The sequence below is a fragment of the Mus caroli genome, chromosome 7, assembly GCF_900094665.2.
Source record: "Mus caroli chromosome 7, CAROLI_EIJ_v1.1, whole genome shotgun sequence".
Classification (NCBI taxonomy): Eukaryota; Metazoa; Chordata; class Mammalia; order Rodentia; family Muridae; genus Mus; species Mus caroli.
Window position 1 is genome coordinate 112,021,664 of NC_034576.1, and position 12,823 is coordinate 112,034,486.

The following is a 12,823-nucleotide window of genomic DNA, read 5'->3' on the forward strand; positions in this document are numbered from 1 at the left end:
GGCCTCCTCACTAGCCTGAAATGATTCAATTCCTCAGTGTTGAAACCACAAATCACAACCCTTAGCCAACCCCACATCTGTCTGAGGCCTCCTTTTCCTGCCCAGAATCAGAAGTCTACTGCCAGAAGGCCTTCACGTGTCTAAGCCTTGGCTTCCCATGGGGCTGTCTGTAACATGAAGCCCTCTCCTACCTGATCCATCCTCCTTCCGTGTTCTCCAAAGACCTTTCCTCTACAGAACGGTCACTTGCTCCTCCTGTAGCTCTACAGCTTGACTCCTGGTCGCTTGGCCAGGCTGACTTTGCAGGATTGCTGGGCACAGGGCAGGCCCTCAGACAATGTGTGTTGAGCTAGGCTGAACTAAAATTATCCTCCAGGGAAAAGTACAGCTGTAAGTACGGAGAGCTGGAGTGGGGTTCAGGGGCAGAGGATGACTATGTTTTAAGCATTTGGTTCAATCCCCTGCACCACACATATAAAAAAGGTGAGTATTTCTAGGTCACAGCTATAGCTCCTGCTTTAAAGCCAAGAATCCTGCAGCTGCTCCCTGCATGGGTCCACTTAGCTATGAATAGGATTGGCCTCATGCACATGACTGAATGGACCTGGAATCCTGGCTACCTTCTCACACTTCCCTGCCCAAATCTAACCCAGGCACCCTCTAATCCAGCCTAGAAAACACCTTAAAGAAAAACCTACTTTTACACTGTGTTATGTTGGTGGAGCCATCAAAGTCGGTGGTAGTATTGCCCGGGCAGGAAACACAATTATTTTTTCCAAATTCAGGCTGGTATGTCCCTAGTGGGCATCGGATACATCGGTGTGTGGTGGTGTTGTAGAAATGCCCAGGCGAGCATTGAACTGTGAGGAAAAAGACTATTTTTAATCAAATGCTCCAAGGTTTATGAAGTATAAATTATTATGCCTAAACGAAATACTGCTTTCCTGGTAAGCCAATACTAATCAACACTTGATTCCCTCAATAGCCAGAGTGAGAGGTACTCATAACACTCAAAATAAGGAACATGAACACACATGACCAGTCAGCAGTGACATCTTCAGGATGGGAACATTTAGGGCACCGACTGAGGCTGATTTGGCCCTCCCTAGGGAGAGGCAGGGAAATGTGACTCTGGAGGGAGCTGGTGGAGTTAGGTAGGCCACTGAGATAGAGGAAGAGGAGAGAGGAGGGCGCCCAGGGGTCTACTCATTGCTGCCCAGCCATCACTCCTGTGTGAGTGGCCTTGGTGTCTGGAGAGAGCTAAAGGCCTGCCACAGGGGCAGCCTGGACTGGAGGAACACATCTGCACCAGACCCAATGGAACTCATTAGAGAATGGCGTTCCAAAAAAGTGCATGTAAGTACTCACCTCGGGTTTCACAATCCTGGAAGGAAGTGGCTCCCAGATGTTTGGTGGGAAGACCTCCTCCGCATGAGAAGCAAGATGTACGGCCCACGTCAGGCTGAAAGGTGCCCAGGGCACAGAGCTGGCAAGGGGCAAATCCATTTGCTGAATATTCACCTGGCTGACAAAGGCCTGTAGGGAGTATGGCCCTGGGTGAGTGAGGCTCCACAGATGGCCATTCCCCAATCTTCTGCACAAGAGCTAGGCCTCTGTGAGGCCTGATAACCCTATGCTGACTTCAGCTTACACATCAGTGAGAAGCACGCAGCCATTCCCACCTGGATCCTCAGGTTTGCACACAGGCCTACAGAGCCCAGTGCACAGATGGGCCTCTGCTTCCAAAGAGAAAAGCCTAGTGTGGAGCTTTGACTTGTACCCTACTGGGGGATCCCTTGTGATAGGGATGAGATCAGGGTGGGGCTGGAGTGAGGGGAATGGAACAATTTCAGCTATGGAGTCAATCTGATGATTAGACACAGAAGGTCAACCTTGCCTAGTAACAGCATCAACGGACTTGAAGAGTCTCCCATTTCATCATTTCTTCAGTTACATCTCCTTGCACTGAGCTGTGCCCTGGCATACCCTAATCAGTCTACCAAACCCGACTAACTTATCCCATGTTGTCAAAGAGTCCCTCTCAAGATCAGGTAAGGAATCAGACATCAATGAAAGACCCCTATAAGCTCCTGTTCTTGTATGACACAGCCTGCCAGTAACAAGATGCTCTACAGAGTCTGTGTCTCTTAAAACCCTGCCCAATTCTCATCTCTTGTTGTTTATTTGTGAATTTTTGTATTTTTTTTGATTCATTTTTATTGATTAATTTTGTATCAGCATGTATCCAATGCATTCTAATTACTTTCTTTTGATCCACTTTTCTCCCCATTCCACCCCTATTAATACCCTGTCATCACTACTGGTCCCTCTTTCAGAGTCGTGAATTTGGGTTTTGTTTGGATTTGTTTTGTTTTGGTTTGGTTTGGTTTGGTTTGTTTAACCAGGCTCTTTGGATGGAGAGATGGCTGAGGTCTCTGGTGTGCATATTTACAGGGTAAAGAAATCATGTAAGTGTAATGTTTATACTCACTTCTATCCTTTTGTCTTTAATTTTGAGACAAGGTCTTATGTAGCCCAAGTTGAGTCCAAGCTCACTATGTAGTCAAAGATGACCTTGAACTCCTGATCTTCCTGCCTCTGCCTCCCAAGTCTGCTATCACAACAGTTAATGTGGTACTGGAGTGCAAACTCTACCAACTGAGCTGTGCCGCCATCTTCCTTCATTTGTTCATATAGGCATCAGTCCAGTGTGTCCAGTGCCAACCAAGCACTGAAGAACTAATAATGAACCCAACATGGTTCCTGCTTGAGGGAAGACCAAGGTCCAGTGTGCATCATCCGGTGTCTAAGGGGAGCCGCCCCTGCCTGAGTCTAAACAACGACACTGGGGACTGGAGGAGTAAGAAGGGACAGACAGAATCCTTACCTCCACAGTCAGATACATTCCAGGCTTCTGAGATTTTTAGGGACCCAAGATTTTCTGGTCTTGGGCATGGTTCACAAGTGACTTGTCCTTCCTCATTTTGGAAGGTTCCGTTTGGACATAAAATGCAGCGCTCTTGTGATCCATCATAATACATCCCAGCCCTGCAACTGACTAGCCAAAGGGGGAACAATCTGGTCAGTGTGGAGACTGAGGTTGAGGGAGGAGGAGATGAGTGTTAGAGATGAAGGTGTTATGATGAAGATGGACACATGGAAACACTCCCCACGCAAATCCCTTAAAGACAGAGTGTGCACTGTCTCTGGGTTCCCTACTCCTATTGCCCCTGACTAATAAGTCTGTATCTCCCTCGACCAGCAGGAACCATAGCTCCCTTACTCAGTTTGTAGCAGAAGCACTTGATGGTGATTTTTTTTTTTTAACTTATGGATTATCCTAGTTTACAGGTCTATCAAAGGAATATAAAGGTGAAAGTTGCTCATTCTCTGTGTGTGTGTGTGTGTGTGTGTGTGTGTGTGTGCATGCGCACATGCATTTCACCTAGAAGAATTATAGATTGGGTCTAGGACCTCACCCATGCCTGTCGACCACGGAGCTACCTACAGTTGCAGCCCTGAGAGAAATGTTCTGAATTCTTCCTGGCAGCATCATGCAGGGCTTCCTAGAGAAAGCCATATTTGAGTTAGGCCTTGAAGGTTGGATAGGACTTCCCCAGTAGAAATGGGGCAAGTCTTACATTGGGTTCTTACAGGGGTTCTTACATTGGAACAAAAGGAAGAGAGGGGAGATGCACAGGTCAAAGGAGTTCCTGAATCCCAGGCATTGGACTTTCATCCTTCAGGGGGGTAAAAGCCACGGGAAGGAGGAATCCCATCAGAAGTCATGTTTTCTGAAGCTCCCCCCTTGGCCTCTAAGGTTGGTATGGACTTGAGGTTCTTATAAAACAACATACTTAAGATATGCCATAAAATGCATAAATCCTTGTAAATATTCAGAAAGAATAAGCAATAAGAAAATTCATGACTGTGCTTCTGATTGCTGGTTAAGTAAAGTTGCTGATGGTACTAGTTAAATAAAGATTTATGCCTATTCTATAGCACATAACTGAAGTAAATATGACCAATTTGGCTTCCTATTTCAACTGTCAAATGTCATCCTTCTAGCCCCTTCTAGCCTTTCTATGTAGCATAACCCTGGAGAGCAGGTGACATCACTGGCTCCAGTTTACAAAAGAGAGCCTAGGAACAGGGAGCTAAATCTCGTGGTCCAAGCCTTACAGGCAATGTGTGGCATAGATCTTTGGAGAGGTTTACAGCTTTACATTTATGAAAGGGCTTTCCCTTGTGTAATGGTTAGCACCCTGAACTCTGAATTTAGGAGAGGAAAAGGTAGAGACAGAAGCTCAATTCAGGATGTTGTTAAGCAGCTAAGAGGCTGACTAGAACAAACACATTCTCTTTTAAACATAAATCTTCCAGGAAATAGAATAAAGAAACCACAGGACAAAGTCAGCTACTATGCCTCTCAAGCATCCATAAGGAGAATAGGATTTAACATGGGGCTTTTGGATCAGAATGAGGCTGTGGACTATTTTAGGTATTATTTCTACAGTTATAGATTTACTCAATAAAATTTACATTTATATTTAAATCATAACACTTTTTTGTATTTGTTCCTATTTTCTCTTATAATATTTGTGGGTTGTTTTTATATGAGTTTGTGATTTAAAAAAAAAGATTTATTTTTATGTTATATGTATGGGTGTTTTGCCTCTCTGTATATGCACCGTATGTGCACCTGGTACTTGCAAAGTTCAAAAGAAAGTGTCAGATCCCCTGAAACTGGAGTTACAATTGGTTGTTATAATCATGTGGGTGATATAAATCAAACCTGGGTCCTCTGAAAGAGCAGCCAGTGCTTTTAACCACTGAGCCACCTTTCCAGCCCCCCAAAAGTTTGTGATTTTGTTTTAACTGAAATCTTAAATGTGAAGCCAGCTTGCTTCCTTGGCACTCGCAGGATACATCTGCCCGTGGCAGAGTCTATATTTCAAACTTACTCTCTAGACAACCTCATTACAATATATTTACCACCACCACTTTGCTTCTAGCCCATGTCTCATGGAAAGCTGGACTGAGTTATAGACAAAGCAGTCACGTGTCATGCTGTCTCAGCAGTCCATCTCCGTATCTATAGTGGGCTGGTAAATAAAAGAACAATTCTTTTATGGATTTCTTCAGCCAAGCTGTCATGGAGACTAGCAGAAAGCAAATCAATGCTAGACTGTCCAGAAGGCCTCTGGCCTGGGCCATTCCTGTTGAAGAAATAGCTGTTGGCAGAGGCCCAGGCTAAAACCATAGTCCCAGCAGCAGAGTCAATCCTTACATAGAGACAGATCAACATGGTTGACACCACTGGCTCCTCTGGAAGAAAACGCGGTGCCCATGTTGAGGTCTAGACCTACATCTCACTGAATGGGATGGACATAGTATTGTCCAGGTGTGGCTCCACTTTGGAGCCATTTACCCAACTCCCAATCCTTGTCGAGGTTCCACTCGGAGAGGCCTCACATTATTCCTTATCGGTTGGGATTTCTTAACTACATCGGCTGCCTTGTGGCCAAGAAGACCCTGCCTGCTTCACAGAAACAACTGCACTTTGCCAGTTAAATTTTTCAGAAAGACCTAAGGAAATCATTTATGCCGCGCACCTTCCAGAGACACTTGCTTCTTTTACAAGGCAAACCTGAGCGAGCCCCTGCCTGTCATGATGGATGCCTGGGAACACTGCTGTTACAGCGGAGTGCACATGTGCTGGGGGATACCTCAATCACATGTCCCACTTGCTTCTCTCTTCCCCTTGAGTGGCCTGCTTGTGTCACTGCCTTCAGACAAAGGAGGCAATTGCCCCTAGAACACTTCACTGCCACAGTAGAGCTTTTGTGTACTGTCAGTGACCATTAAAACCCCATTCTCAAATCCCGCACAGCTGTTTCTCCTCCTCTTCAAAAAAGAGAAAAAGAAAGAAAGAAAGAAAATACAAGAAAGCCTTTCTGATGCAAAGGGGTAGAAACCAGCAGGGACCAGGATTAATGGTGACAAAGAGGCCTAAAGGCTTGCCCTCCTTTCAGTGCCCTAGCCTTTGAGTATTTCAGGCTGTGGGCAAACACTATGGGCTCTCTGCTGCTAAGAGAGTGAACCTAATAAAAGGGCCCACTCTCAAGTCTCAGTTGTCTTCAGGATTGAGCCTTGACTTCTGAAGGAGAGCCACAGGCAGCCCATGTGGATTCCCAAGGTATCCTGGGGTGGCTGCTTTGTCCCAGCTCAGAGGCAAGTCCAGAGAGTCCCAGGACAGCACAGTGGTCTCAGGATCCAGGTTTGAGCTCCCTTTAAAGGAGTGCCCCAGGATAACAGGGCACAGCGGCTCCACAGACTGAGGGATTGCTTCTTCATCATCTTTGCAGGATTTGGGGGTGCACTCAGGGTTGCTGTCTGAAAACATCCTCATGGTTGAGGGCCAGAAATGAGCCCAGCTGGATACCCCCCTTGCTGGGGACCCAGCTGTGTGCTCTGTTCTCTTCATGCCTGGTGAAGTGGGGCCAAAATTTCACTGCCTTCAGGGTGACTTTTTGGCCCTCAATTTAAATCCCCCCACACACAAAAGCCGCACTTTGCCCTCTTTGTATATTGTCACCTGTCCTTGGGATTTCTTTCTTTCTTCTTATTTTAACTTTTTTACGTTTTATTTATTTTGTGTTGGGGGAGGTCAGAAGACTACTAGTGGGAATTCTCACCTCTGGGTCCCAGGGATTAGACTCAGATCGCTAGGCTTGGTGGCAGTCCCCTTTACCCACTGAGTCACCTTGCCAGCCCCATCCTTCAGTGGTTCCCAGGAAGACTCATTTGCTTCTTCATTTAGCATTTTAAGTGGAACAGTGTCTGCACGTATGCGTTTCAGTAAGGTGGCTAGGAAAGATGGCTCTGGGCAGGGACTAAAATGGAAGGAGGGGAACCGTTTTCCACTGAGACCATCTAGCTGCAGAAGACTGTGTCACAGGAATAGAGGGAAGGGGGCAGGGTGACTGGAGATGTATTTTAAGAGGCTGAAGCAGGAGCATTGTAGGTTCCAGGCCAGCCTGTGCTACATAGTGAAACACTGAAAAGCAAGCAATAAACAAACAAATAAACAACAACAAAACCCAAGCAATACATAACAAGCAAGACAGGTCATGTTGGGTCCTGTAGGCCATGGCAAGGAAAGGCTTTACAATGTGTAGGGGCCTGGACAGGCAGGCAGCAGACAGAATCTCTGTCTCTAAGCCATCTTTCAGCTGCTGTGTGAGAACAGATTGAGGGCAGGAAGGGGAAGAAGAAGGCTCAGTCTACAAGGACAAACAGGGGAAAGGAGGGTGGCTTGGAACCCAACAATAACAATGGAGGAGCCTACCTGCAGGCAGGCTGACAAGATCCACCCATGGAGGGGTGAGAAGTACAGCAGAGGAGATGCCAGAAAGACACCAGAGTTTTGGCTTGAGCCACTGTGTAAAGAGAAGGGCTAAATGCTGAGGGGGAGGAAGGGCAGGTTTGGTTGGGAAGGAGGAAACAGTGAGTCTGGCATCCATCCATCCATCCATCCATCCATCCAAGTGCTGATCTTGAGGGGCACTACCTAAGCTCCCTGTGCGATCTGAGACAGATACTGCACTTTGAGGGTTTACTAGATGTAAGAAAAAGAAACATTCTCAGATCTCTATATATTCATTTCTCTCTACTAAATAAGAAATAAGCCTCCAGTGGTTACAATGTAATGTAAGACTGATCTCTTAGACGACCCACATGTCCAAGAGTCATCAGACAGTTATGGGGATGAAAAGTCTTTAAGAAAAGAGAATTAGCCAGGTGGTAGTGGCCCATGCCTTTAATTACAGCACTCTGCAGGTAGAAGCAGGTGGAGCTCTGAGTGCGAGTCCACACAAATAATCAGAATTGATTATAATATCTAGTTTCAAACAAAGTGATTAACCATCATAAAATCACAGAAAGGCTGTGGAGACTCTTGAGAGGCCACCTGCACTGAAGGTTTACCAACGGTACAAGGACTGGAGCAAGACAGGAGCGTGCTGTGGTAAATATGTCTCCTACCACTATCACTAGCTCTTGATCAAGCCATATCATGCATCAAACGGTCATGATTCAACCAGATCTGACAGGAGCTCACACACAAAGCATTAGCAACAAATGAAAAGTCTGATTTAGAAATGGATTTACATCAGTGCGAACAACAATGAATCTTGCCAACTTGGACTGAGTACATCTGAAGAGGAAACCAGTTAAAATTATGTTTATTTATACCTACTCTATCTTTTATTATTTATTGCTTATATTAGCTAGTAGTACCAGAAAACAGACATAAATTCGAATATAAAGGAGACAGAGAAAGTTACATACACCACAGAGATAGAAGATATCTATCTATCTATCTATTTATCCATCCACCTATCTTCCATCTATTATCTATCAATCTATTCACTTATCCGCCCTCTATCTACCCATCCATCCATTATCTATCAATCAATCTATCTATTCATCATCCTCTATTTGTCCATCCATCATCTACCCAACCTCTATCTATCCATCCATCATTTGTCTATCTACCCATCCATTCATCTATCTATCCATTATCTTCTATCATCTATCTATTTGTCCATCCATCCATCATCTATCTACCCATCATTTGTCTATCTATCTATCTATCTATCTATCTATCTATCTATCCACCCCTCATCTTCTATCTATAATCTATCTGTCTGTCTATCCATCATCATCTATCATCTATTCTCTATCTGTCCACCCATCAATTCATCCATCCATCATTTGTCTATCCACTTTCTATTTATCCATTATCTATCTATCTATCTATCTATCTATCTATCTATCTATCTATCCATAATCCTCTATCTATCTATCTATCTAATCATCTATCTATCCATCCTCCATCCATCATTTGTTTATCTACCCATCCATTGTCTATCCATAATCCTCTATCATCCATCAATTATCCTCTATCTATCTATCTATCTATCTATCTATCTATCTATCTATCTATCCATTCAACCATCATCTGTCTGTCTATCTATTGTGAGCATGATGGGACAAGCAAGGAGAAGTCAATGGAGGGGTAGTTTGTTTCATGAGGAAGGTCATAGTTCATGTGAGGTCAGCAATGGTCTCACAAAGAAAGAACTCTGGGAAGTAGGGCACAACCATAGGTAAGGAATGGAGGGTCTGGGCTCCATCTACTGCCACATAGGTAAGGAATGGAGGGCCTAGGCTCCACCTACTGAAAAGAAAAAACTGGCCTCAGCTAGGCGCATCTGCCTATGCCCCAGCAGGGCATCCATTAAAACAGGAAGCAAGGTGGAGTAGATGATTACAGAGTATGACATGAGGGTTTGAACGGGAAGATATGACAATTTCATGCATGCCCAGCTGTCTGTGGACACCTGCCACAGTTAATCTCAACTGTCAACTTGACAGAATTTGGAATCACCTAGGAGACAAACCTTTGACTATGTCTGTGAGATTGCTTCCTGAGATGTTTAACTGAAAGAGGTGAGGGGCATTGGGAGGTGAGTGGCAGAATCAGAAATGGCTGAATGTACCCTAGCACTTTTTCTTTGCAGATTCTGACCCATGCTCTTAACAAATGTCACCCCTTCCTCCTGCCTCTGAGCTGCTGTGCTCTCCTCTCCATCCAGTGCCTCTGGAATATCAGAACCTCTTATGTGATATACTGAAAACTTCTCAGCCAGTCTTTTTGCCTGTAACCCCACCTCCTCCAATACAGGCAGGAAGATTGTTCTCAAGTACATATGACCCAGACACATTTTGATTAAATCTCATAATTGTCCTGCTTGGTTTTTTGTCAACTCAACACAAACATGGACCTGGGCAGGGGGAATGTCAGTTGGAAAAGTGCCTTCGTTAGACTAGCTGGTAGGCAATTCTGGCATCTTCTTGATTAGTGATTGATGTGGAAGAGCCCAGGCCTCTATGGATGGTGCCATGCTTAGGCAGGTGGCTCAAAAGTGTATAAAGAAAGCAAACTGAGGGCTGGAGAGATGGTTCAGCCATTAAAGGTTAGCCTAATAACCCAAACACCAGGAAAGCAAACTGAGGAAGCCAGTAAGGCAGTGTTCCTCTGTGGTCTCTTCAGTTCCTGCCTGAGTTCTTGTCCTGACTTCCCTTCCTGATGAACCATAATTGAGACATATAAGCAGAAATAACCCCCCCCCCCCGAGTTGCTTTTGGTCATGGTATTTATTACAACAATAGAAGCCTTAACTAAGACAAACACCATGTCATCGAAAGGTGAAACTGAAGCTCCTTACAGTATATTTCAGGTCTTCTGTGATTGGCCATGCCTGCCCTTGAGGCTAATTACACTACCTAGATCTCCAGGTTCCTCACACTGATGTGTAGGCCAGACTCTGCATGGCTTGCTCTTTCCTGATTAGGCTGTGCCACGGTCTGAATGTTCTTTCTCAACCATCATCAACAGCACCTCCTTCCAAACTTGGCTCAGGCATCACTCTTTGGGGAAGACTTCTCTATCTGACCCTGCCCAGTGCAACACACAAGATGACATCTTATTTTATCTGGAACTCCTCACTACCCACCACTGAGTGGACACTTGGCTTTGTCTCCAAGTATAGTATGAAGGGATGACCTCAGGGCTCAAGCCCTGCTCAGGACCGTCCTCACATTAAGAGAGTCAGAAACATGGGCTCTTGATTCAGACTTGGATTTAAGTCCTGCCTCTGACATCCATTTGCTGGTTGAAATTAGCAGAGGTGAGGGTTATTTTTCTATGTCTTCTATTCTTATCTATAGAAAGGGCACAATATAATACAGACTTGTAGGGATTAGCTGAGAAAGTATACTCGAAGCACTCAGCATAGTAATGCTGAACACATTGTAAGTAGTTGGTAAATGTCAACAGTTTACTAAATGATATTCTTGCTATTGTTGAGACAAAGTCTTACTGTGTTGATCTGATTGGCTAAAACCTTTTAATCTTCCTGTTTTAGCCTCCTGAATTCTGGAGTTTTAGGCATGTATCATCATCTGTCTAGTTTACCAAATGTATTTCTTTTTTAAAATATTTATTCATTTATCTATTTTACTCTTTATCTAATGTGTACAGCTGTTTTGACTGCATATGTGTCTGTGAACCATGCATATGACTAGTAGCCTTAGATGCCCTGGGACTGGGGTTACAGACAGTCATGAATTGCCATGTGGGTGCTGGAATCAAATCCAAGTTTTCTGGGAGATCAGTCAGTGCTCTTAACTGCTGAGCCACCTCTCCATCAACCCCAGCCGCTCAAGATCAGCCCCAGTGCTTCACTTATGCTCAGCAAAAACAAAAAAAAACAAAAAAAAAACCAAAAAATACCTCACAACACACAAAAAACAACAAACAAACAAGCAAAACAAAAACAATTAAAAAAATCCTTGCAAAATGAAGTTGCCTTCCTATTTATTTATTTGTGTTTATATCTGTGTGTGTTTGTGTACTTGTTCATGTGTGTACCTGTATGTGTAATTGCAGGGAGATGTCAGACACGTATGTTGGCAATCTCTTTCAATTGCTCTCTACCTTCCTTCTCGAGAAAGGATTACCTTGAGACCTGGAGCATACCAATTAAAATCAACTGGCCAGCCCGTGAGCTCCCGTGGCCTGCCTGATTCTGTTTCCCCGGCAGAGATACAGGCACATGTCACCATGCCTGGCTTCCTATGTGGGTGCCTCGTACAGCCAGCGCTTTACAGACTGAGCCATGTCCCCAGCCCCGGAATTGCTTTTCTTTTCTGACATCTTGCAAAAGTTCATCACAGATGGCACAAAGGTTGCTTGAAGAACAGACGGCCCCTAATGCCAAATTCATAAACTTTGCTATGTACAAATGACAATAAGAAAGGGTTCCAATTTGATCAAATGTGTCTTTGGTGTAACTTGGGACTTTACATTTTATTTTATTTTATTTATTTTATTTATTTATTCTATTTTATTTTAGGTTTTTCAAGACAGGGTTTCTCTGTATTACCCTGGCTGTCCTGGAACTCACTCTGTAGACCAGGCTGGCCTCAAACTCAGAAATCCAGCCTCTGCCTCCCAAGTGCTAGGATTAAAGGCGTGCACCACCACTGCCTGGCTACATTTTTTTTTAATTTAAATTATTTTATGTGTGTGCACAAGAGCACGTGTGCACTTAGGCATGCAATAGCATGGGTGGGGTCAGGAGTACTTGTGGGAGCTGGTTCTGAATGTCCACCATGTGGAACTTGGAAATTGAACTCAGATCATCGGGTTTAGTGACAAGTCCCCTCACCCATGGAATCATCTAGTCTGGCCTAAGTTTTATTTTACTTTTTATTTATTGTTTTGTTTCAAGATAGGTTATCACTATGTACCCCTGGCTGTTCTGGAACTACGTATGGAAACCAGGCTGGCCTCAACTCACAGAAATCAGCCTGCCTCTGCCTCTCAAGTGCTGGGATTAAAGGTGTGCACCACTATGCCTGGCTAATTTTTTTTTTCTGACCTGAAGTATCTCCCACCAGTGAGATTTTAAGCAACTGAACATAGACTTCTATATTCAATAATTTAAATTTTTAATAAAATATTTAAATATTGTAAAATATATAATATTTTTTAAATTTTGTAAATATTTTATTAAATTAAATTACAATTTGTGGCCTCCCTTCCCCCAGCCTGGAGCCTGCCTGCTCTAGGGTGGAGCTATCGGCTCATTCGTCCTGCCACGCCCACTGCTGGAACCTGACTCTGCTGCCTGGAGGCACACACGTGTTCGTCCTGCTACTGGACCCTGAGTTACTTGGCGGGAAATTGGGT

At 44.3% G+C, this 12,823-nt stretch overlaps 1 protein-coding gene across 4 annotated transcripts in view; it reads right to left on the bottom strand.

Annotated features, from left to right (window-relative positions):
• Scube2 (signal peptide, CUB domain and EGF like domain containing 2) overlaps positions 1–12,823 on the bottom strand; it is a 68,395-nt gene that overhangs the window by 9,600 nt on the left and 45,972 nt on the right. For 3 of the 4 annotated variants that reach the window (XM_021167641.2, XM_021167638.2, XM_029479122.1), the window contains 3 exons: positions 2,888–3,058; positions 1,369–1,536; positions 699–860 (listed from right to left, as the gene is read on the bottom strand). In XM_021167641.2, coding sequence (XP_021023300.1) covers positions 699–860; positions 1,369–1,536; positions 2,888–3,058 — 501 coding nt within the window. The remainder of the gene's footprint in view (positions 1–698; positions 861–1,368; positions 1,537–2,887; positions 3,059–12,823) is intronic. The other variant, XM_021167639.1, reaches the window with a different exon arrangement.